General features: G+C 45.8%; 1 protein-coding gene across 1 annotated transcript; it reads left to right on the top strand.

Annotated features, from left to right (window-relative positions):
* Positions 1 to 3,964: 3,964 nt before the first annotated feature.
* On the top strand, positions 3,965 to 20,141 carry TMED10 (transmembrane p24 trafficking protein 10). The gene is made up of 5 exons (XM_062624321.1): positions 3,965 to 4,251; positions 8,240 to 8,360; positions 12,834 to 12,907; positions 17,032 to 17,158; positions 17,865 to 20,141. The coding sequence occupies exons 1-5, from the start codon at positions 4,024 to 4,026 to the stop codon at positions 17,984 to 17,986; spliced, it is 672 nt and encodes a 223-aa protein (XP_062480305.1). The 5' UTR covers positions 3,965 to 4,023; the 3' UTR covers positions 17,987 to 20,141.
* Positions 20,142 to 23,208: the final 3,067 nt, after the last annotated feature.

Here is a 23,208-nt window from a genome sequence, read left to right as displayed (position 1 = left end):
AGGCAGTAGGTGGAAGCTGCTGGGAGGTGCAGTGGGAGATTTCCTCAGAAAGCTTGGAGGGAGCCTCGTGAGCCTGCCAGGCTGTTGTTTGAAAGCTGACAACCTGCCTGGCAGCAGGCAGAGTGCTGGGGAGAGACGAGAGAAGTATCGTGAATGCTTGCTTCCTCAAAGTGGTTTGTGTGTGATTGAACCTGGGTTGTCTTTGATGGAGGATGTTTCATTTCCCTAAACCAACTCATGTTGTAGATCTAGCCCCATACACTTCATTTCAAACAAAACCCATTCACACTCATGCAAGACTTTTAATTACTTCAGGTACAAATAACTTCAGTCCCTGGATGAAATGGAAACAGATACGTATAAATATATTATAACAATAGTTTTTCTCCTCAAAGGAATTACCTTATGCCTCTGATGCCTTAAAGGTTGGGTTTTTTTCCACAACTCTTACACAAACACTATATATTTTAGCTTGATGGACAGCACACAGTACCTGGGGTCTCTGGGACAGATTACAGGGGAGGCAGAGCAGCACAGTGCTGGTTTATGGCTGTTTAGCTGCTGACTTATTTTTAGTTCACTGAATAACATCCCTATCTGGATTGTGATCACGATGGTGACTGTGATGGTTATATCCCAGCAATGAGTTCAAATATAGCCCCTTAAAAGAAGAGGCCTTGCAATTTCCAGAAGAAGGGGATGAATAATTTTGCATGCTGAGTAAAAACAGCCATTAGCATTGTAAAGCCTGTGTAGTTTTTATAGAAGTTTCCCAGTAGCCTGTAGTGGATTGCCAGGTGCAAGGCAGAAGGCAGAAGGATTATAGCATGAAAGTAAGTCTAGAATAGTTTTTAAGAAGAAAATTGTCTTAACTTTTTATTGTCTAAAAGAAGAAAATGCAGAAATGCCACAGCATCTGACGCAGAAACAGTGAAAACCAAGTCTAATTACATCATTCATACACATCCATACACGTTGTTTCATGGAGACAGCAAGTTAGTGTTGTTTTCTGCATTTACCATAGATAAAAGATGCATTTTGGTATGGCAAAAATTGCCTACTGCCAACACTCTGTGGACTTCTTTGCTATTGGAGAAAAAACTATTTATTTGTTGGGAAGGGGCATATTTTTCTCAGTGGCCATTGCTGCCCCAAACTACAGAGATACCCAATTATTTCCAGCACTCCTTTGTTAACACAGGGCTGAAAGCTGAATAATTAATTGCTCTCTCCATAATTTTCAAGACAGCAATGAAACTGCATTAGGGGTTCTTGGAAATGTGAAAGGTGTACACAGACAAAATGGTTTCAATTTTGGCAGTGTTTCATGATTAGCAGATGAAAGGGTAATATTTACTTTGGGGATACACCCATTTGTCTCTGGGTTAGAGGCAGTGAAACAAATACCTGCTCCCAGCTCATTGCGAAGCTCCCACAACACTTAACACAGCAATCAGGCTAAAATAGGTCATCACTTCATCTGGTCAGTTGTGTAACAAGTTATCAATCTCTCCTTCTCCTCTCTAAGTGTTTCAGAATTACGGGAAGCATTTTGCCAGCCTCCACTATGTGGAAACGTTAAGGCATGTCCCTGCAAGACAGTTATTTCTAAACCCGCAGCTGAAAGGATCTTAGAATGCTCTCCCTCTGCTACAGATTACTTTGCATGCTCAGGGAAGATTGCCCCATTGCATGCTCAAGTGCTTTAAAAAGTGAAAAGCTGGGGACTGTGAAGAGGCTCATAACAGCTCCCTACTATTTTCTTTAACAACACGCTGAAGCATCTCTGATAGGGTTTTATAATTAGATCTGAACTTGTCTGCGCGGCAGTTTCTGGCATAATGCATCCACACGAGAGAAGCTACAACTGATCTAAAAATGTACTGTGACAGAACAGCCACAATGGGAAGCGATTGTAGGCAGTTAAATATTTGCTCTTTGATGGTTGACTTCACACTTTGACTTTAGAAAATCAGGCTACTTCAACATGAACAAGCCACTTGCTCTGATATTTGCCCCAGAAAACAAGGCATCATTGAATATTTTAATTGTGCTAGAAGGCTGGGTATGTATCATTGGCATTAGGGATGATCTTCACAGAGAGATTTGTGGTGTACGTGTTGCATCAGGAATCTTGTGGTACAACATTACAACATTTCATATCTTTAGATTCTAGTAATCTAGGTTTCTTAAAGCTTATGAAATAATAGCTATTTCTGCCTTAAGTGCTGCAATGGAAAGAATGTTTTCATTGTGCAAATATACTTTGACATATTGCAGAAAGAGCTAAATATTTATTTTGTTAAGTTTCCAAATAATTTAATTGTCCAAGTAAGGAAAAGTTGGTGAACTGATTAGAAAAATAAAGATGTCATGAAATGTGCAATGAGTGAGCAGCAATCCCATTTCAGACAATAAACCAGAGCTTAATGAACTCAATATTTGAGCACAGTTGACCTTCACTTAAAAGATGCTCACCTGCTCTGCTAAGGAAAACTGTGTTTCCCTAAAATGCCATTTAAATGAAGGGCAAAGGTCTTGTGTTGGAAGGTTTGGTTTTTTTTGTTGAGGGCTCTCTTCATTTCCCCTCAGGCAAAGAGGTCACTCCATCACTGTTCAGTTGGGCTTAGTTTCTGTTCCTTCATACAGAGGGCCTCATCATATTGTCTTGGTAAACACAAGCACAGGGATGTGAAAGCACAGAAGTGCTCTTAAAAATGCTCTGTCCATGATGTGGCCTGTCTGGATCTGCACATGAACATCCAAGCATGAAGTTTGCGGCTTTAAGCCTCTTAAGATTGAAGCTTGTGGTGATTCCTCGAACTGCTTGTCATCAGAGGCATGTTTTGCCCAGAGAGAGAGGACCGGTGATGTTTATGAAATACAAGTGGAACAATGTTGCAACGTTTGTTTTTACTCAATGTAGCAGAAATGAGATATCTTTTTGTTTTCCAATGATGATACTGTTTTTTTCTTCCTGCGTTTCCTTACACCTTAGCACACCCAGCTGTTGGCATCTGTTGTGATCATAATTGCGCACCTGGGAAGCCTTGCTCCTCCCTGTCCCTGTGTGAAGCCAGGTTACACCACAACCTAAGTTGCTTCTCCCACTTGTGCACATGCTCCCTGGTGGTGCTGACAGGGGACAGAAGCCAGTGGTGGGTGCCGGGGAAACAGTGGTCCAAAGCTGATTGATGGGTTATTTAATGCTGTGTTCCTAAAGAGTAAAATAGACTAATGGGGAGGGAGTGGGGTGCGCGTGAAGAAGAAAGAGTAGACTTGAGCATATGCTGGAAAATGAGAGAAAAAAATAAACCTCTGCATATCTCTAAAAATCATCATATTTTTATCTGCTGCCAAAACCACACACATCCCTCTGCCACTGCTGTATGGCATTTTGCAGGGTGCAGATGCAAAGTGAGGCATCTGATAAAACTACTTTTCTTGGCTGACGAAGTCAAGAGGGAGATTCCTCAGAAATTAAAAACAAAGCAAAAACAAACCCCGAAGCAACACATAAATTACGCAGCAATTGCTGAAGGACTTTGTATGGAAGGCTCTATGAAATCGAGGTTGCTCGTCCATCCTCAGCACGCTCCTCTGCCTCACACTACGGTTTATTTCTTCGATGAGAGAATCACAGAATGGTTTGGGTTGGAAGGGGCATTTTAAAGCTCACCGAGTTCCAACCCTGCGACTGGGCTGTCGTAGGAGGTTGTCCCTGGGGCAGGGACACCTCCCACTACACCAGTGATTTAACGAAAGCAACCACTATTCATCATTGTCACCCAGCATTAACGAATTCACCGCATTAACAACTTACTTCACAGCTAAACAGACCCATCGGAGCACCAACCGGCACCCCGCAGGAGCACCGAGCACCTCCCGCCTCCCTCTCCGCGCGCACGCCACGCGCCTCACTCAGCCCTAGCCTCAGTCCCGCCCCCGCCGTGACGCGCTCCGCGGCGCTGGTCACGTGTGCCGGAGGCGGAGGCCCGGCCCGCCGCACCCGGAGCCGCCGCCATGCCGCTGCCGCTTCCCGGCCGCCCCCGCCTCGGGCAGGCCCCGCTCCCGGCGCTGCTGCTGTTGCTGGCGGTGGTGGTGGGCCCGGCGAGGCCCATCTCCTTCCAGCTACCGGGCAAGGCGCGGAAGTGCCTGCGAGAGGAGATCCACCGCGACACGCTAGTCACGGGCGAGTACGAGATCGGCGCCCCGCCGGGCTCCTCCACCGGACCTTCCGCCAACCTCAAGGTGTGACCGCAAGCGGCGCCCGGACGGGCGGCGGGAGGCCGTGGGTGGGGGGAGGCCGTGGCGGGCGGCGTGTCCCCGCCTCCCCGGTCGTGCAGGGGCGGGGCGTGGGGAAGGGTGACGTTCTCACGCGTGACACGGGCCACGCGTGGGTTCGCGGTGGGCCTGACCTGCGGGGAGAGATGAGGCAGGACTCGCTTCGCGCTGGGGCCCGCCTGCTCCCCCGGGGCTCTGCCGCCGGGGTATGGGGTAGCGGGGAGTGAGGCAGGAGTTTGAGTTGAGCCAAAACGTGGTTTTTTTCACCCCGAAGATCTGGTGGCGTCCGTTCAGCGTTCGGATTCTACGGCGTCTGGCAGGCCACGCCGCAGCGGTAAGCTGCTGGCAGGGTGTGAGGAGGAAGGAGTTACGGTGACGTGGCTTTAAGGGATGGAGCAGCTTGCTGCCAGGGATAGGGCAAGGTGGGGGATTAGAAAGCAGGTTTTGGTACAAAATGGATGTTCCCATCTTCATTTATCATGTCTCACATGGATTTTAAGGAGGCAGGTGTCTGCTGCAGGGAAGAAAATGATCTTAAGGGATCTTTAGGGAGCATAGGTGGAAGGTAGCAGAATATATGTGACTAACACACTTATGTGACAAGCAGCTTTTAAAGCTTCAGTGGCTTCACTTTAATTCTGTCCACAGTTTGCCTTCCCCAGGCTGTCTTCAAATTCCCCACCTAGCTGAGTAAAGGCTTTTTATTTCTCTCTGAGCTCCCAAAGGCTTCCAAAGTAAGCATACAGAGATAAAATAGCATCAGAGGTCTCTAAACTCAGTATTATTGGGATCTGAACTCAAGTTGGCCTTCCAGCGTCAGCCTACAGCCACCTGAAGGCCTTGTGTAATTGGCAGTTGTGCTTGGGAATGGCTAGAAAAGTCTGTTTCTGCAGTCTTGCTTTTTAAAAAACCTTGTTCTGCTGCTCTTACATCATTTGTAAGAGAAAACTTGTCTCTATATAGGCAGAGCCAAGCAGCGCTAATGCTTTAACACATTTCTATAGTATTTGCGTGGTAATGTGCATGTATTTCAGATCAAGTACTGTGTTCCCAGCTGCCTCTTACCACCTGGTGATCACGCCTCCTGGTTCTCTGGTTGCCCACTCTTAGATCAACCCATCCCACAGGCTCATCCAAAACCTCACTTTTATGGCAGGATTTGTCTAGGGAGGTGGTGAAGCAATGAATCCCACTCTTGGGTTTTAGTCTGGCTTTGCTGCTGAAGCTGGTATCCAGGTAGGATTGCTCATGGAAGCTCTGTTGTATTCTGCAACATGGAAGCTCTTTATTCTTTCTGCAAAAGAAAAATAGATTAAAAGGAAGTCTTGTACTGGTTTGAAAAACTACAAAGGGTAAACAGTAGTTTATGCAATCTTGCTTTTCTTCTTAGTGTTCAGGTGTGCTGTGGCATCCCAGCGTGCTGGGTTTGTTTCAAGTGCTGTAACCCCTCTGCTAGGTGCATGCTTCCTGTCTGTGCCTGTGTGGGGCAGGTTAGTTCAGGACATCATGACTGCAGGTTGTCTCTCCTTCTGCACCTCATGGCCTGTTCGAGCCACCTGCATCGAGACACCAAATGTAGGAGGCTGGTAGTTAGTTCTGGCTGGGCTTGGTTCGGTTCCTGCCAGTGAGCTCAGCTGTGTACGTGCGACACCCTGCGCTAACAGTGGCACCCTCTGTGCTGGAGGAATCCACAGGCCCTGCCAGCTGGCTGCCAAGGGACGGTGTTGGGGCGGCGGAGGTCCTGCTTGGCCCTGCCACGTGCCCCTGCCCCATTGTCCAGGCGGGTGCTTTGGGGAGCTGTCGGGCTGTTTGTCAAGGGCAGACAATGCCCTGTCTGTAGGGGACTGCGTTACCGTAAATAACGTTAGAATAGGATAAAAAATCCCTTTCAGGTCAACTCCCCCACAAGTGTTCTGGCTCCGCTATTCGCAGCATCTCCCTCCCCCGCAGGCCCGCCTGAATGGGCCATGTTTTTGTCTGATTTGGGTAATGCTATTCAGTTCTGATGAAAGCAGCAGAGCTTTTACTGTCCAGAATCCTGTTCATGAGCAGGCTATTGCTAGAGCTGCAAAGGGCAAAAATGGATCAAGCTACGTAATATTCTCTAGCTAAAGATTAGCTCTGGTGTCTACAAAGCCCTAAGGGAATGGTGCTCAAAATAATAGCGACATTTGAGAGCTTTCTTTATTGTGTTCTTATGACCACTTCTTGGGGTGGAGAACCCAGTGTGCAGATGATATGGTATCATACTCATGAAGCTAACATCTCAGTTAATCAGGAATGCCCCATTAAATGGTGTGTGCCATATGGTGGCCAGAACACATGCTTTTGCTCCATGTTTGTGTGGTCAAATGTGGACAGTCCTGTACTCCAGTGGGGCCTGCTCACTTGAGCTGTGTGCCTCCAGCAGTCTGGTGGCTTCCAGACACGAGGTGGCTTGTGTCTGGTGGCTTGTGACAGGGGGATGGCAGCACAGCTGCCTGTGCCTGACCGCGCAGCATGCTTTCATCTGCTCACCGCTTGAACACAGGTAGAGCTCTGAGAGAAACTACAGTGCGGGAGGAGAATGGTGCTCCTCGTTGTTCTCAGATGCTGACAAATACCATATGGTGCAGGGGCAGCTACAGCAAATCCTGCAACAGACAATTACTGGATAATCTACATCTAGAGGAAGCTTGTTCTGGTTTGCTGCCTGCTATGATTTATATCCTGAGGCACGAGGATTTATATACTTTATTTTTCCTGCCTAATGCAGCCACTCTCATCCATGTGATAGTCTGTACTTGTTCCCAGTCCAGCAGGCTACTGGCATCAGTGGTATTCCATGGCAGGGAGTTAATTTGGTATTCTAATAAAAATAGTGTTTCCTTAGAATAATTTTGTGTACATAGCCCTTTTGTGTGGCCTTTGTACAAGGAAACAAAGCTATCTTTCTGTTGCAAAATTGAGTAAAGGAGAATGTCTTACTTAACCTTCTCCATACCACAAATAAATTTGTGTACCTCCATCTTTTATACCTTTAACGTTCCCAAGCTTTTTAGTCTCTTTACCTCTAAGACTTTCAAAGACCCCTACTAACATCAACATCCATGTTTTTTCAAACATACCTGTAGAAACATAAAGTTGAGGAGGACTGGGAAGCATTACAGTGGAACACGCACTATTGATTTTCATGCAGTATTGTAATACCTTCACTTTTTACCCCTCTCTGTGGTCAGAACATTTCAATTGGACAGAGCTTTTAATTGAGCACAAAGTGTGCACCATGAAACATGTGTCCTTTCGGTGAAGCATTTTTGTAGACCCTCTGCAGTTTTTGCCTGTTCTTGGTAATTTCTCAGACTTAGCACAACACAGTTATTATTCTCTCTGGGTAGTCTGAATTGTTCTCTGAAGTGGCCACTTCTATGGATCTTGGCACTCAAACCTTCCCTGTATAACTCGGGGATGCCTCATTTCTAGAGAATAGATGTGTCCCTCTCCATTTTGTCTTCAGGGGAATTAGTCTTTTTTTGTCCCATAAGGCTTTTCCATATCTCTGTTGCTATGGAAATTTATGAATTTTGTTATAAAATGAAGGCAATGAGTAACTGTGTGGTTTAGTGAGAGTTCCTAAATGTGGTCTGTGTTCAAGGGTTACAGGAGGAAGAGGTATTAGTGTGGATTTTTGGTGTTTTATGGTTTTGTTGGTTGGTTGGTTGATTGCTTTTTAGTGGGTTGTTTTGTTTTTTGTATAAGAGTCAGTAATCCCCTTAGCAGCACTCTTGACTTTGCCGGCTCCTGGAGTGGGGATGAGGAGGGGAAGAATTGATACGGTTGCAAGGAAGGAGGGAAAATGTTGAAAGGAGAAAGCAGCAGATCCAAAGGGAAGGGTAGGAGAACTCTTCCCATACAGGCAGCGTGAGCCCACAGCAGTGAAGCACTGTGTTTCTTACCTTCATTGTCTCTCTTGCAGATAACCGATTCAGCTGGGCACATCCTGTATGCCAAAGAGGATGCCACTAAGGGCAAGTTTGCATTCACCACTGAAGACTACGATATGTTTGAGGCCTGCTTTGAGAGCAAGCTTCCTGTGGGTAAGTGAGGTGGAAGGTCTGTTGGCTGCTTCTAGCTTCTGATCACCTAGATATGTGGATTTAGGAGTATGAGTAAAGTGATCCTGAGTGCGGTCCACAGAACACTGGTTGACTTTTAAAGCTGATCTTCAGGAGGATGTGAGCAGTCTCGCTGCAGAATATTTACTGTCAGTGTTGTGTCTGAAGTAATCCTCTGTGGCTGTCATGTAGAGTGCTTGGGTTTTTGCAGGGTGAATCGTGTGCTCCTCCTGCAGAGGTCATCTCAGTTGCAATGAGTGGCAATACCTGGGAGCAAACCAAACCTTGTTTGCCCTTTTCATGCTTCTGCCCATCTTGCAGTCAAGCCAGGATACTCTTTCTCCCCAGCTGGTTGTCACTCCCCATTTGGTGGAATGTAATCTCTCCATAGTGTATACTTGGCAGGAATCCTGTGTTAGGTTAGCAACCATTTTCTGGGGTTGGGGGTGTGTGTACAGAGAATGTGGCCTTGGTGTGCACCCACAACTGCTCTCTAAGTGGTCAATAAAGGGAAGGGGAAATAAGCAGGATGTCAGCCTTGCATTTGCGCTGAGGGATTGTTGCCTAATGAGCACCGAGGCTCATTTCCTGTGAGTGACGCATGTGCTGCTTTTGAGTGGCTGGGCTCAACCTCAGGACAAACGTGCTGGAAATGGCAAACATGGGCTCCAGTCTCATTTGTGGTGGTGTGAGCATGTGCAGGTTTATAGGTGGTCGTATCTTTTCACAATCGTTGTCAAGAGTTCTGCTCCCTGGACCCAGTTTTTCTTAGTTCTTATCCTAAAGATCCCAGAGCCTAAAGATCCCAGAGCAGTTACTAGCAGCGTTCCTCATACCTGTTGAAAGACGGTCTCTGTTTTGTTGTTCTGCTCCATGTACAAGATACAAATAGTTTGTAAGTTGAAGAGAACTTTCCAGAAAGAGAAGGCTATCTTCTCTGCTGGGATTCGGAAGGCTCTTGCTTATAACACCTCTTCTATAGTATTCTACAAATAAGACAGTGACCTCAAATGCTTAGGATTTTGCTTCAAAGGTAGGGCTTCCAAATGCTCTTTAACACATAGAGACATGTAGGCACTAGTGAGTCATCTGGGAGTAACTCATGCTATTTACTGTCCAACACCTGGATATTTGGGAAGTCTCCAGACAGTTCCACAAACCCTTTCATAGCTTCCATGTGATCACACAGCAAAGTGGGAAAGGCTTCTTTCTTTAGTTGTGTCTAGACTCTTTATTTCAGTGCTTGTGACTAGAGGTTTCTTGCCTAGACTGAGCCCCTTATAATTATTTTGATTGTAGCAAATGTTTATTCCCTGGCTCCTTTGTATTGTTGCAAGTTTATTTTAAAACTTTCATTATTGATGAGGATAACATATTTCTAAATGCAGTTTCTACCTGATGACCAGTGGGATGTTGAGGTGCCAAAATCTAGAGCTGTTCAATTGAGCAGCTGCATCCTGTTCTGGAGGCTTCTCTTTAGGAGCTTCCAAGCTGCCAGTTTCTTTTTGAACCCAGATGCCCTAAACTCATTGCTGAAGAGAGATGCTGTATAGGGAATATCTCCAGATTTTCCATCCCTCTGCTGGAAATCAAGGAAATATTTAGGTAAGGGAGGTGGCACTTTAAGTCTCAATCACCTGCAGGACTTGGTTAAGGTAGGCTGTAGGAAGTAGCCACATCACACATCACAAGAAGTGCCCTGTTTCCTCTATAAGGTCAGCATGGGAATGGGGAAACTGACCAAGTGCTGTTTTATCCCCATGTTTCTCTTCAAAGGGTTGGATTTTCCTTTTTTTCTTCTTTTACAGTTTTATCAAGAAAGTGGTCAGGACTTGTAGTGCATCAGTCAAGGAGGATGTTGGTGGAGTACTGGAAGTGGAAAAACTGTCGGTAGAGGAAGCCCAGAGCCGTTGGGACCAGAAGGATCTAAGTAACTGGGATTTCTCAATCCTTAACCACAGAAATGAGGAAGGGGAAGTGAGAAGGACTTTTTTGAAGGACTATTTGAAAGGTCTACCTTGTCAGAGTGGAGTTCTTAGGGTGCTTCTTGGAGCTGTGAGTGTTAGCGCAACAGGCTTCTTTCCCCTCTTCCAGCGTGGAAGGGTCCTGTCTCCCTGACCAGTGTTCTGTTCTCAGGCATACTTACTTTTGCACCATATGCTAATCTTGGAGATGAACAGCCTGGCCTTACTACATGCTCCCCTGAAGGACTTTTCCTGTGTGCAGATCTTTAACCTCTTTGACCCTTCTGTAATCCTTCTCTTCCCAAACTTTCTTAAGAGTGTTATGGGTCATTTTCTTCTGGTTGAACTGTCCACCTGGCAGTTCAGCTATCCTGGTTTTCCAATGACTTTGCAGACTAGGAGCTCCTCTAATTCCAGGAAACAGTTCTGTGCTCATGTGAAATGACCTCTTGAAGACCACCTGGGGGATACAGGGATCAGTTTAGTTTAAGATCTCTGGGACTTAACTGTTTTTCTCTTTGCTGTTGATCCAGTCTGCTCTGGAGAGCCCAGGCTGCACGAGACGCAGGGAGTTACTGAGGATCTGATAAGTGTGAAGGGAGCTGCCTAGTGCCTTGGGCTTAGTAAGCTTGTAGAAGAGCAGCTTGAGTTTTTCCAGGCCAGTCCCTGACAATGTTAACCTCTTGCAGAATGTCTGCTTTCCATCCCTTTGCACCCAGCAGCAGCTCTAAGGTTTCTGCTTTCTTACTGCTTCTTGGCAGCTCTCTCTTCCAGCCTGACGAATTAATCCTTCCAGTTCTGTACGCCTGTCCACCAACTTTTTCGTTTTTCTCATCTCTTCCTGGAAGTTCCAGCTTTCCACCCAAGTTGCTGCAATTTAAACAATGCTGAAACAACCCCCTCACTAAACTGTGTGCTTTGAATTTTCCTCTGCAGCTACTGTTGGCTGTCCTACCTGCCAGTCCCTAGGCATGATGATATATGTATGGCCTAAGTGGCCAGAACTTGTGGTTGCAGAAAGGAACATTGGGTGGTTATACACAGCCTGTCTGGTGAAGAACAGTGCTGGGATTTTAGTTTGTTTTCACAGTAACAAGACTTTTATAAGAAAATAAAAAAATCCATCCTAATCCTAATTTTCTTACATACCTGGGTTTGAATTTTGAGCTCCTGTATCCCTCAGGAAACTGAAGAAACATTTTGCAGTTGATATGGACCATCTTGTCAGTAGGTTATTCCATGTTCTCCTAGCAGTAGAAGGTGGTGGTGGTGATTCTGCTCTGGTCTGTTGAAGAGCTGTTTGGTGGGTAGAGAGAAAATTTGGGGATATTGTTTTGAAGATCCGGAGTATCTTATTGTTCTGATTGGAGTGACCCAGTGTAACCTGTACATTGAATTTGTTTGTGGACTGAGGGGAATGTCCACCTGGCAGCCTCCTAAGGCAAAGTGTGAGTATTGGACATGCTCCTGAATAAAGACTTTGAAATTCGTGGTGTAAGTGAATTCAGACCTTGTGTTTGCTGGCAGCCAGCTGAGGATAACTGTATGCCCCAATGTGCAGGGGTTTCGGAATGTGTTATGAACAGCTTTTTCTTTGGTGGGTGGTATAGTAGAATACTGTACTCAGCTCTGCTGACATGCTACATTCTTTAGGGTATATCATATGCATAGCCTAAATACAGATATATATTTTTTTCCCCTCTTGTGAATGTTCTCAGATGTGACAGTTTGTAGCAGTTAAAAGAAGCTATTAGCTGTAGCTGTCCCTGGCTTGGAGGCTACAGCCTTAAAAGATACCTACTGTGCTGCTGACTGCAGCCCTATCCTCCTTGCTGTTCATGCAGGTCCCGCTGACAGTTCTCTGAAGTGATGCTTTCTCAGCTTCAGAAGCCTCTTCCCATCTCAGGGTTTTCATTAGCAGTGTGGGTCTCGGACTTCTGGGCTGTTCTTTTCCAAAAAGATGTGTTGGTAAAGGAATTGCTTTTGTTTCTGCAGATACTGCAGCATCTGAGGGTCAGTAGTCCCCATATGCCATATTCCTCAATTCGAGCATTTAGCTTCTGCTCCTTTAAATGTAAAACCATTTTACAACCCTGGTAACCTTGACAAGTTGCTGGTGTACTTCCTGCTAGGAGGAATGTGGGCTTCCCAATTGAATATTTGTCCCTCTGGTGACTTGTCCTTTGCCAGGCTGTCTTGTAGCAGCTGGTATTCATCTTCTAATCTCTGCAGTTTTTGCAGTGATTTGCATCCTGTACACACTTAGCACTTTTAGTTACAGCTTGTTCTCATTATCTTTGTGAGGCTCTCCAGCCAAGATTTATTGTGAAGTCTCTGTATTTTTAGGCTGTACTGTGCTGCCTCCGCACTTAGCTGCAGACATGGAGGGAGGGGAGTGATATTGTGAGTTCTTCCTTAGTGGTGGGGAGAGCTGGTGATTTCCTGGCAGGCTGAATGCTTCACACAATGAATCCTTTCATTATGTTTCCAGGAACAGGGAGGATGCCGGACCAGCTCGTGATTCTGGATATGAAGCATGGAGTTGAAGCAAAGAACTACGAGGAGGTATGTCCCCTGGCTGCCTGCACTGCAGGCTCCCTTTTCCCAGCACTCACGTGATGCCATTTGTGGATCTGGGGCTCATGATGGGAAGCTGTTTTCCCAGCGGTGATGAAAGCCAGCTTGCAACCTACAATTCCAGTGAAGCTTTGTGTGTTAGGGGAGAACAAAAAAAAAGGACAGACATCAACTAAAATTAATTCTGTACTCTGGGGACTGGAGCCTAATATGTGAATTTCTTTGCTAGAACAGAGTGACCCAGCTTCTGGGCATAGGCATCAGAAGCAAAAAGAGACAGATCTAAAATGCCCAGCAGTGGGGGGCATTTTTGGTTAATATCGGACCATCCTAAAGGTCAGGTTATGTTGTTTTTGCTCTTCCTGACTGTAAGTTGTACTGGCTTAACAGCCCTGAAATAGCACTTGTGCGTTGCTAAGAACTGGCATATGTGTAACTGCATCAATGTAGTGGTGTTTGGCAGAGTAGTAGCTGGTGTGAAATGAGTATTTGGTTTGAAGGTATGACATTGTAAGTAGGCATAAAGCCTAAACATTTATGTCCTAGGAGGACATGCCTTTCTTAGACTCAAAAGCCAGCTGTGTGGAATAGCAGTTGCTTTGTGGCTGGGACAGTCCCGGCTGGTTTAGATGATGAATTCAGATAGCTGCTACTAATGCTTTTGGCTCACTAGAACTTGGGGTCAGTCACTCCACAGCACAGAGCTTGTGCCTGAGGGAATGAGAGCTGTTGGTGGAGAAAGATTCCTGCAAATGACTGCTGGGTCCACTGCACACAATAGTGTGGGAGATGCCCTGGGGAGGGCACTGGGTGGCAGAGGAGGCTGTGTATGGTGTCAGTTGGAAAAAGAATTTCTGAGATGGTCATGCTGGATTCTTGTAAGATTTTGAGCTTTGGGCTAGCTGGTCCTGTGTGGCTTACATCACTCTAGAGCACATCCTATGTGGAGAGTAAGAAAGTGCTTGGGGTCAGGGAGGAGCAGAGCAATTGTTGCCTAAGTCAGTCTAGAGGACATCCTACATGGAGGGCAAAGCAGCAGTTGGGGTCAGGGCAAAGCAGAGTAATCCTTGGGCCAGCTGTCTGGCCACCAGCTACTGCAGGATTACAAGATGTTGAAATCTCATGGGATGACTCCTGACAGCATAACTGGATTATGATGACTTACAGGTAAAGAATCTCTTTAAATACAACCCTGCAGCATACTCTGAGTTATGTTATTGTAGTGCTACCTAGAAGCATTGTCCCTATGCAGAAAGGTTCTCTTATGCTCATTTATCTGCATACTTACTGCTTGTACTGGTAAAACTTCTTGGAATAAAAGTAATTATCTGTTACCCTTGTCACTGTAGTGAGATGGATGGAAAAGGTCCATGTACAAAACAAACTTAGACTTTCAGTCCCACCTGATATCAAATGCAGATCTCGGCAGTACTGGCAAGCCTCCTTGGCTTGTGAGGACCTCTCAGAGTGGAAGACTGTTAAGTCTTGTTGAGCAGCGCGTCTCAGACTGGGTTAGTGTTTATACAGCTGCTGTGGATGTTTAGCCACACTGCTTTGCAGTGTGTTTTCTTCTTTTCATCCTCTCTCTCCCAAGGTTGCTCTAGTATTCATGGGTTTTGACTTGACAGGTTGCTATAAGGCCTTGGAGGGCAGGACTGTTGCTTGATTGTCTTTCCTGGAATTGCTGCATTTTTGAGCCTTTTGGTTGTCATGCTCATCTGTTGTAAGGTACCAGTGACCTGTCTTTCCCACCCAGTTCTTGTTGAGTTACTGCAAGGAATTGAACAAGGGTCACTGATACTGTCCTGCTTGTGCATGGATACGTGCAGTGAGAAGAGGGCTGGTGTTCAAGTCTGGCTTCATAAGATTCAGACATTCTTGAGCAAAGCAACTGGGAGAGTGAGCTGGGTTAGAAAACCTAACTGCATGGCAGTGTCATACCTTAGTTCTCTGGGGCAGGGAATGACTTTATCCATTCAGTAAGTGGAAATGAAATTAAGGAAAAGGATAAGACTTTTCAGAAGGTACAAAGAAGGTTTAATGATCTAGGTTCCTTTCCAGATCAGCTACTCCATGTCAATTCTTGGCTATTGGCTATAGCATGGCAGTTAGGCTTTGACAGATCGTTTGCGTTGCCCCTTAGAAGTTTAGTGGCATTTTTGTCTCAGCTGTTCTGGTGGTCCAGATGTTCCTTCTAGGATGATGGTGTTCTTCCATCACAGATGGTGGGCTTTTTACAAAATCCTTTGGAGCAGTTGTGCATATTGGTTTCACTAGGGATGAAAGATGTTCCAGGTATGTCTTGGAGTACAAGTAGGACTAAAAATAGCCATCAGATGTTTCACACCTATTCAGAGCAGCTGAAGGGATGCACAATAGAGCAGACAAGCTTTGTTTTTTCCCAATGTAACCTTTGTAGCTTTCTGTGAATGTGGAAAAGTGCCCTCCAGGAAGATAATGGAGCCAGTCAGTGGGGGTTAACTTGTCAGTATAGCTGCCTGAGACCTTGTGTGTGTTACAGATCCCTTATTCAGGGCCTTGTACAGGCCCCTTGTATCAGCAGTCAGGGCCATAGGCACGCTTACACTGGTGGCAGCAAAGCTCTGGGGGCAGATAGGTGTCCAGACCACAGGACTTACTTAGTGCAACCTGTTGGCTAGAAAGCAGGAGGGGTTTAACTTTGTTTCCTACCCCTCCTCACAAATGCACTCTGAACTGCCACTGCTGTGCTGGCAGAGCTGTGACATACAGCTCGCCTCAGCACAAAAGTCCTCAGATGACTGCTTGGTGGCCTGCAGCTTGCCAGGATATGTGTGTCATGTGAAGACCCTTCAGTCAAATGGCTGATGAGCTAGCACTGGTTATGAGCATCTCTTCAGATGGGCTCTGATGCCCAGGCAACTGCCTCTGGAAGTGATGTTTTGGGGATGCCTGCACATTGAGCACCCTGTTGCCTTCCTGTCAGCATGGACCACTAAGGGATGCCATCCTGCAGCTTATGTCTGAGGAATCCTGTGTGGCTGTGGGACTGGTGGTGAGCTGCATGTGCTCTCTGTGTTTTCTGTAGCTGCATTACTTAGGGACACAGCATCTCATCTTACTTTCATGGTGGGGGCCTGTCACATGTTGGTAATGGTGACAAATTCTGTCCCAGAACCAGAGTTACCCAAACTCGACACTGTAGCAGTGGCAGGAATTGCAAGTTAGCTTCCTTTGAGTAACGTTGTTGTCACAGATTTTATGTAACATGTAGTCAGGTTACAGCCAGGGCTGGGGAAGGGATATATGGTCAGCTTTCAATAGTTGCTGTTGTGGCCCGTGCCTTCTAATTTAATTTCCTCTGGATTCTTACTTTTGGATATAAGTCTGTGAGTAGTTGGACTGTGGGTTGCATGTTCTGCACAAAAATGGTGTCCTATAAAACCCGTTTTTAGGAGGGAAGTGTATTTTTTCCTTGACGCTGGCTCAACGGGAGCCTGCCCCGTAAGTATTCCAGCAGCGTCACCTGGTGGCTTGAGGCAGATGGAGCACTTCGTAGCTGCGTGAAACCTACCAAGAGGATGAGCTGCCCTTGAGGTTATCAGTCTAAGTGATAAAAGCCCTGAGCTTTTGTGGGTGTAATCAAACAACTGCCTCTGGGAATCAGACTTTCTGGGGCGTGTGGCAACTGTTAGCAAAGCGAGTCTCAGTGCTAATATCCTGTGTGCCTATAGAACAATGTCATATGCGTATGTAAGTTAGTCACCTGTATCTCAGTCTCTGACTTGTATTCACTGGAGCTTTAGTCATGTGGCAAGCTCTTCTACCCACTCCTCAGAAGCCAACTGTGAATAAGCTAACATTAGGCCGAATAAGGAAGAAATGTGCTTGTGTGCATACTGTGCTTCTCTGTTGTGTAGGAGGAGTAGTAGGAAAGTGTGTTTCAGAGAACAGGTGGGAGAAGTGATAGTGTTTTATGCAATGGTAGTTTCTGGCTTGTAGAGGTGTTTCCCTAGGGGAAGGATGCCCCAAATCTGTACTGTGTGAGGAGGAGTGTTTCAAACTGGCAGTAGAAACCCATGTGGGAGCTTTTGTGTTTGGCTCAATGATTGCCTGACTCTTCTGTTTTCTAGATTGCTAAAGTGGAGAAGTTGAAGCCTCTGGAAGTAGAATTGAGGCGCCTGGAAGATCTTTCAGAGTCTATCGTTAATGACTTTGCTTATATGAAGAAACGAGAAGAGGAGATGAGGGATACAAATGGTAAGAGACTGTGTGCCCCTTCAGAGGCATGGAGCTCTCTCCAACTCCTTACTTCTGCTGAATGTATTTTTAGGACAGAATTTGAAGATGAACCAATTATAATGGTCTTTCCTTGTTCTGTTCCGTAGTAAGGGAAACCTGCTGATATTTCTCCTTCTGAAGCAGTCACTGAGTCTTGTGTGTCCCACCTCTAGAAATAATTTCTTTCTGTCTCCATTCTTAATATGAATTACTCCATGCCATTTAATGTTGCCCATTAACCTCAGTTTCACCTTGTTATCCTCTTTTTGTTTCCTCTGTTTTTATTCTCAAGTATTGCTAGTGCTTCAGTGCCCTTGCCTTCATGCTGTATGATCTAGAATCATAGAATCAACTAGTCTGGAAAAGATCACCAAGTCCAGCCTTTACCCCAGCACTGCCAAGTCTACCACTAGCCATGTGACTAAGGGCCTTATCTGCATGGTTTTTGAACACTTCCAGGGATGGTGATTCCACCACTGCCCTGGGCACCCTGTGCCAGTGCCCAGCTACCCTCTCTGAATAAATTTTTCACAATATCCAGTCTGAACCTCCCCTGCCACAGCTTGAGGCCCTTACCTCATATCTTGCCTTTGATGGGTTTGAAGAGAAAGTCCTGGGAGCTTTGCCCTCTGGAGGCGCATCCTGCAATGTCAGACTCCCGTTAATGGTTTGTTGTCTGTTTCAGAGTCGACGAACACCCGGGTTCTGTACTTCAGCATTTTCTCCATGTGCTGTCTCATTGGACTGGCCACCTGGCAAGTTTTCTACCTGCGCCGCTTCTTCAAGGCCAAGAAACTGATTGAGTAAAGGAGCAAGTCCTCCTCCCCCTCCTCTCAAGACCCAGCTGGACACCGCTGGGACGCAGCTGTGGCCCCTGGAGCCATATCACAGATGATAGCCACTGATCGGAGCTTTTCTTCAGGAACTTGGACCCTAAAGGGGAGGGGAGCCTAAACATTGGAGGCAGCGGGGGACTTGTGAAATCCTGTTGGATGATGAGGGTGGGGGAGGTTGTGATGGGTTTGGGTATTCCTGGGGCAGCGATTAAATAATAAAAAATGATGTTTCCATGACAGCTGCAGCAAGATTTTTGCGCTGTCTGTTCTCCTTTTATAATCTTGGCTTGATGATGTCTCCCATCTCTCTGTGACTGTAGTGTTATTCTGAGCCACTTGACCCTGCTGAGCTCTTTAGGTGCCATGCAGCTAGCATGGGCAGAATGGGGGATCCCTTGTTCTGACTGGCTGGGATCTAAGCCTCGTGTAAATGGAGGTGAATGCAAAGCAATAGGATTCATCATTCCAGCAGGGCCTGAGGATAGAGGGAGGTCCAAGGTTTGGTCCCTGTTGTGGACCTCTGTGTTTCTCCCTGTGGGAGCTGGTGTCTTTGTGCTGACAGGTCAGGGCACTTGAGTTACGGTGGTTCAGTCTGGAGGAAGGGGAGCCTTGGAAGGAGGGCTTGGGAGCATGTTTGAGTGTGAAAAGGAGAAACCTGTTTTGCTCAAATATGCTGTCCAGCCTTGGTCCCGCCCTTGCTCCACGTTTGTCTTTGATTTGCCTCTCTTGGTCTGAAATGATACAGCAGCTTTCCTGAAAGCCTTGGTCTGGGATGGTCTTTTTTAGCAGACAAGAGGCCTCAGTCAGATACAGTCACAGAGCAAATAGGAGCAGGTTATGCTAGGAAACATGGTCTTTCAATGAACAGGAGACTTTTCCCATCTAACTGGGTAGTGCTTATCCAGCAGGCAGCTGGCTGAATCCTATTTTCTGAGACCTCAAAGCAAGGTGGGATGCTGCTCATATGAACCCTGAGGACCTGTACCCTGCATTGAGGTCTGAAGGGTGCAAGGTGCTTTGCAGATTGGCAGAGGAGACAGAAGAATGTGGATGAACTCAATGAAGCAGCACAGGGTAGGAATAAGCTAATTCTGCGTTAGGGGAGTCTGAGCTGTGCCCTGGACAAAATTGTTCTAATTTTATAATCCTTCTATGCGGTACTACAGAGAGAGCAAGCAACTTGTTGGATCTCAGCTGTCCAAATGGCATGATGTTAAATAAGCCAGGTTGGGAAGAAACAGGCAGGTTCACTTTCTGGACTGATGTGCTGCAGTTTTTAGGCAGTGATTGAAATTCTGTCACCTTCTTTGCATTGCTTCAGAGCAAGTGGTTCAGCAGCAACAGCATTGTGGTGTCCTGTGCCTAAGACACTTCTGGCTGGAGAATGGGTTGTCATGGCCCTGGACCCAGCCTGTCATTATGAAAAATAGCATGGATTTATAATTTCAGATCTGAATATGATCTATTGCTGTGAAGGAAACAGTTGCCCAGGGTGAGGCAATGGGAAAGAGGACGGAAAGATGACCTCTTGTCATCTAAATACATCAGTACTTTGCCTCCCCTTTGCCATTGCCAAGTTCCTGGAGTTTAGTTCCACTGGCAAGTGCTTAGATTGCTTTTAATTTTTTTCTTTTTTGATAAAGCCATATTAAGAACCCAAGCCCACTCCTCTGCCCTTGCATCCATTTTATCCTTGTATGTTTTGAAAGCTGTTACAGCGCAGAACAGCAGCCATGCCACCAGAGTGAATTACAGAAGTCATTTGAAGGTAATTTTAGGTCCTGCAGTTTGAACCCTGAGATCTGTTAAGGTTTTGCTTTTGTTTTTATGTAACTTGAAAGGACAGTACAAGAAAGGGACTTTTCCAGTCTTACTGTTTTGATATGCTCTCCCCGTCCTTATCTGAATACAAAGATATCTTTATCTTAAAAATGGTGGTGAGGCCTTAAGTTCCCCAGGTGACTGTTACACTATCATTGTCCTGGTGTTACGTTTTGATCTCCACTGTACCAGTGTGGTTACTGGGGAGCAGGTGAGGGGGCTGGTGTGGATTTACCTGTAATGACTGTAATGGTTGGGGGATTTCTGTCAATTTTCTCAAATAAAGTTTCTTTTGGGAGAACCAACCCGCCTCGGTTGTCTGTGTGAGTCTGTCCTCTTTGTGCACGTTCCTCTGCAAGCTATTGTATTGCAGTCTGCAGCCCCCCCTTGCAAGCCTTTGGGTTTCTGTAGCCACAAATTTCAAAGGACTTTGAGAATTCCAGGCTTTGGAAACCTACTGGCTGTTCCAGCTTCTTTGCTGAGTTGGGACCAGCACAGCAGAGGAGGTGCCTCAGGTTACCATTTGTTGCCTTTCTTTGCCCCTCCTCGTAGTTAGATACCTCTATGTGGAGGAATTTAGAGCCTAATAGTGAAACAGGGCTGGTGCTCTAGAGCACAGATCCTGGGTTTCTCCATCAGCTCCTATGTAAAATTTAGCTCATTAAGACAAATGGTATTAACTGTCGGGTTTGTGCTTTAATGGGAATTTTTAAGTTGTTGCAAAAATGAGTTGGGTATGTGTGAGGGACAGATGCTCACTGAAGAGAGTGGCTAAATATTTACTGAACTGCTGTCAGATCTCTGCTGAGCCTGTGAGCCTTTGTCATGCAGTAACCAAGTAACGTATGCCACATAACAGGACTCTGGGCACATGAGTGCTACGTAACTTGTTAGTATTATCAGGGAGGATTTAAAGAAGGGAAATTCCCAGATCTTTGGATAAGGATTAGCCTTCACAAGTTCTTTCACGAATGAATGTTTGAGCATGTGAAATCCTACAGCTGTTGTCATGTGGTAGGTTTGTGGTGTGTCTAGGCTGTTTTACAGCACTCTGCATGAAGAGCTAGTGTCTTCGTTCCATTTCACTTCTGGGAAGCAGGTTAAAGTTGAGCAGTTGCAGATACTTGGGTCTGAGCCCATCTTTGTGTGTGACAGATGCATCACTGCTAAATCTATAACTGCCTGTAGCAAACTGCATCAGATGTTTCCAGCCTCTTCCACCCACTTATCAATGTGACTAACGATGTAATTATCATACTACTTAATACCACAAGTGAGCATTCCTGAGTAAGGCTTATCTCCATGTATTCCCCCTCCCGCTATGCCAGTATAGGCTGTACCCTGTACAAAGTACCTGCTGCAGCTGTGTGCACACATGAGGGGATAAGCATTTCACACATTCTGTTGCTCATTTCTTAGAAGCTGCTCAGGTATGTGAGAAACAGCCCACCACCTGTATTGTTTCCTGACTGGCACATCAGGGACTTAACAACTCAAACTAGTTTGGCAACTGGCTGGTGAGACCATGAGGGGGATTCCTGCCTGTGCATTGCATGGGGTCTTACAGCAGAGGTTTGAAAAAGCAGTGTGGCTTCTCCTCACCCCACAACCCAGTTCATGGGATGTATTTCTGTTTCTCTCATCTCTACCTGTATCCCTCTGCTGTACTTGTCTTTCAGCTGCCTGGGAAGGCCTTGCCTTTAGTGAACAAAGTCTCTTGGAAATTAACTTCCCACACGCTGAAGGTGACTTGTTGGCAAAGAGCGAGCACAAACCCGAAATGGGTATGTTTTTCACAGGAGAAAAATGCAGGGTCTGGTGAAGACTGCAAGAGTTCAGGGTTGGGAGTTTCATCTGCTGCCCCTTCACCTGGAAAATTTGTCAGGCATGTGATTATTCTGCTGTTCCTCCCTCAAATTACTGCAGGCTCTGGCAGGCCTGCCCTTCTCTGAGGAAGGTGGAAGGAGCAGAGGATTTATGGGAAAAATTGCCTATTGGCATTTCTTGGACCTTTTTATTAACTTGAAACGTGTGAGCCCAAGCTTTTGCTGTTAACACTAAAACACTTGCATTTGCCCAGCAGTGTTTGAAGGAAGCCTGTTTTGCTTTGCACTGGCAGGGACAAGGAGTTGCTCTGTTTCAGCTGAAGTGACTCAAACTTTCTCCAAAATGGCTGTTACAGATGCCTGGTTGCTCCTTCTGTTGCGAGAGGTCCATGTGGTTTATCACCTTAAGGCATTAGCTTGTGCACTTCCAGCTTGCTGACGCAGCCTGCCAGAGGACCTGTGATCTCCAGGTGTGTTCTAGTGATCTTTGCTATGAGGATCATTCCTTTAGCGCATACTTGGAAAAAGCTGCCATGTCCAGAAGGACCCATCTGATGTTTGTTTTTGCAATAAAATATGCAGATTGAATAACTTCCTTTGGGGGCATGTTACTCAAAAAAGGTAACGACAAAACATGCTCACGTTGCTCTGTCTCATTGCTGTGGTTTCCTGTCACTTAATTTCCTTTCGGGGCTGATATTCCTGAGGTATCTTTTCCCTGAGCTTTTAAGTCAGACACATTATACAATCTTTGCATAAGCTGCACCAGGATGTTCTGTTGGAATTGTAATGAGATGAACTTGGCCTTTCTTGGTTATGTGGGAATGCTGTTCTTACAGCTATCATGCAGGTGAGGCAAGCAGAGAGGAGGGCATGCTGGTGTCTTCCAGCTCCCATTGCAGCTCTGGTCTGATCTGCTGCAGATCTTTACCCTCTAGGATTTTCTCACCTTGGTGAGCTGCTTGGTCTTTTATTTCCCCCTCAACATACTTTCTTTGCATAATTTTCTCTCAGCTGTGAGGTAGTTGCTATACATACGTAACTGGAATCTCATGGTGGTGTTTCTTAATTATAATTTACCATCTAGATGCCTTGTCACTTCTTACTTTCCAGTGTGGGCTTCTCTTTCCTTGTCTTAGTAATATAATCAATATATTGTCTTAACTCTGAAAACCATGAATGAGATCTTTGAACTAGGGCAGACAGTTGCTACGATTTAGTTTAAATAACTTAATTTAAAGTGTTCCTACCCTTATCCAAATTCATGCTTGAGCAATGATTCTGTAAGAGGCAGAATGGCACACTGCCTCTAGGTGGTGTAATTTCTTTAGATGCTCAGTAAAAACTTCCCTTAGGAAGAATCTTGCTGTGAGAGTTACTGCCTTGCATTTTAAAGTGTAGTAAAGGCAGCACTGTGGGGTGGGTAAACTTGTTTGTAGCTGCTACTGTGATAATTTTATGGAAGTATTTGTGTAGTACTGTAGATAAAATTGGCGAGATAACTACTTTTCAAACTGGAAAAATGAAGCTTGACCTTTTTCAATTA

The sequence above is a fragment of the Pezoporus occidentalis genome, unplaced genomic scaffold (genome assembly GCF_034315485.1).
Source record: "Pezoporus occidentalis ecotype Australia unplaced genomic scaffold, CSIRO_AGI_Poc_V1 ctg108, whole genome shotgun sequence".
Lineage (NCBI taxonomy): Eukaryota > Metazoa > Chordata > Aves > Psittaciformes > Psittacidae > Pezoporus > Pezoporus occidentalis.
This window is presented reverse-complemented; position numbering and strand designations above follow the sequence as displayed.

Excerpts from the sequence above, each read along its gene's own strand:
- TMED10 (XM_062624321.1), top strand. The coding sequence starts at position 4,024 with ATGCCGCTGCCGCTTCCCGGCCGCCCCCGCCTCGGGCAGGCCCCGCTC. Across the intron at positions 4,252-8,239 it reads GACCTTCCGCCAACCTCAAG|ATAACCGATTCAGCTGGGCA; the intron begins GTGTGACCGCAA and ends TCTCTCTTGCAG. Across the intron at positions 8,361-12,833 it reads TGAGAGCAAGCTTCCTGTGG|GAACAGGGAGGATGCCGGAC; the intron begins GTAAGTGAGGTG and ends TTATGTTTCCAG.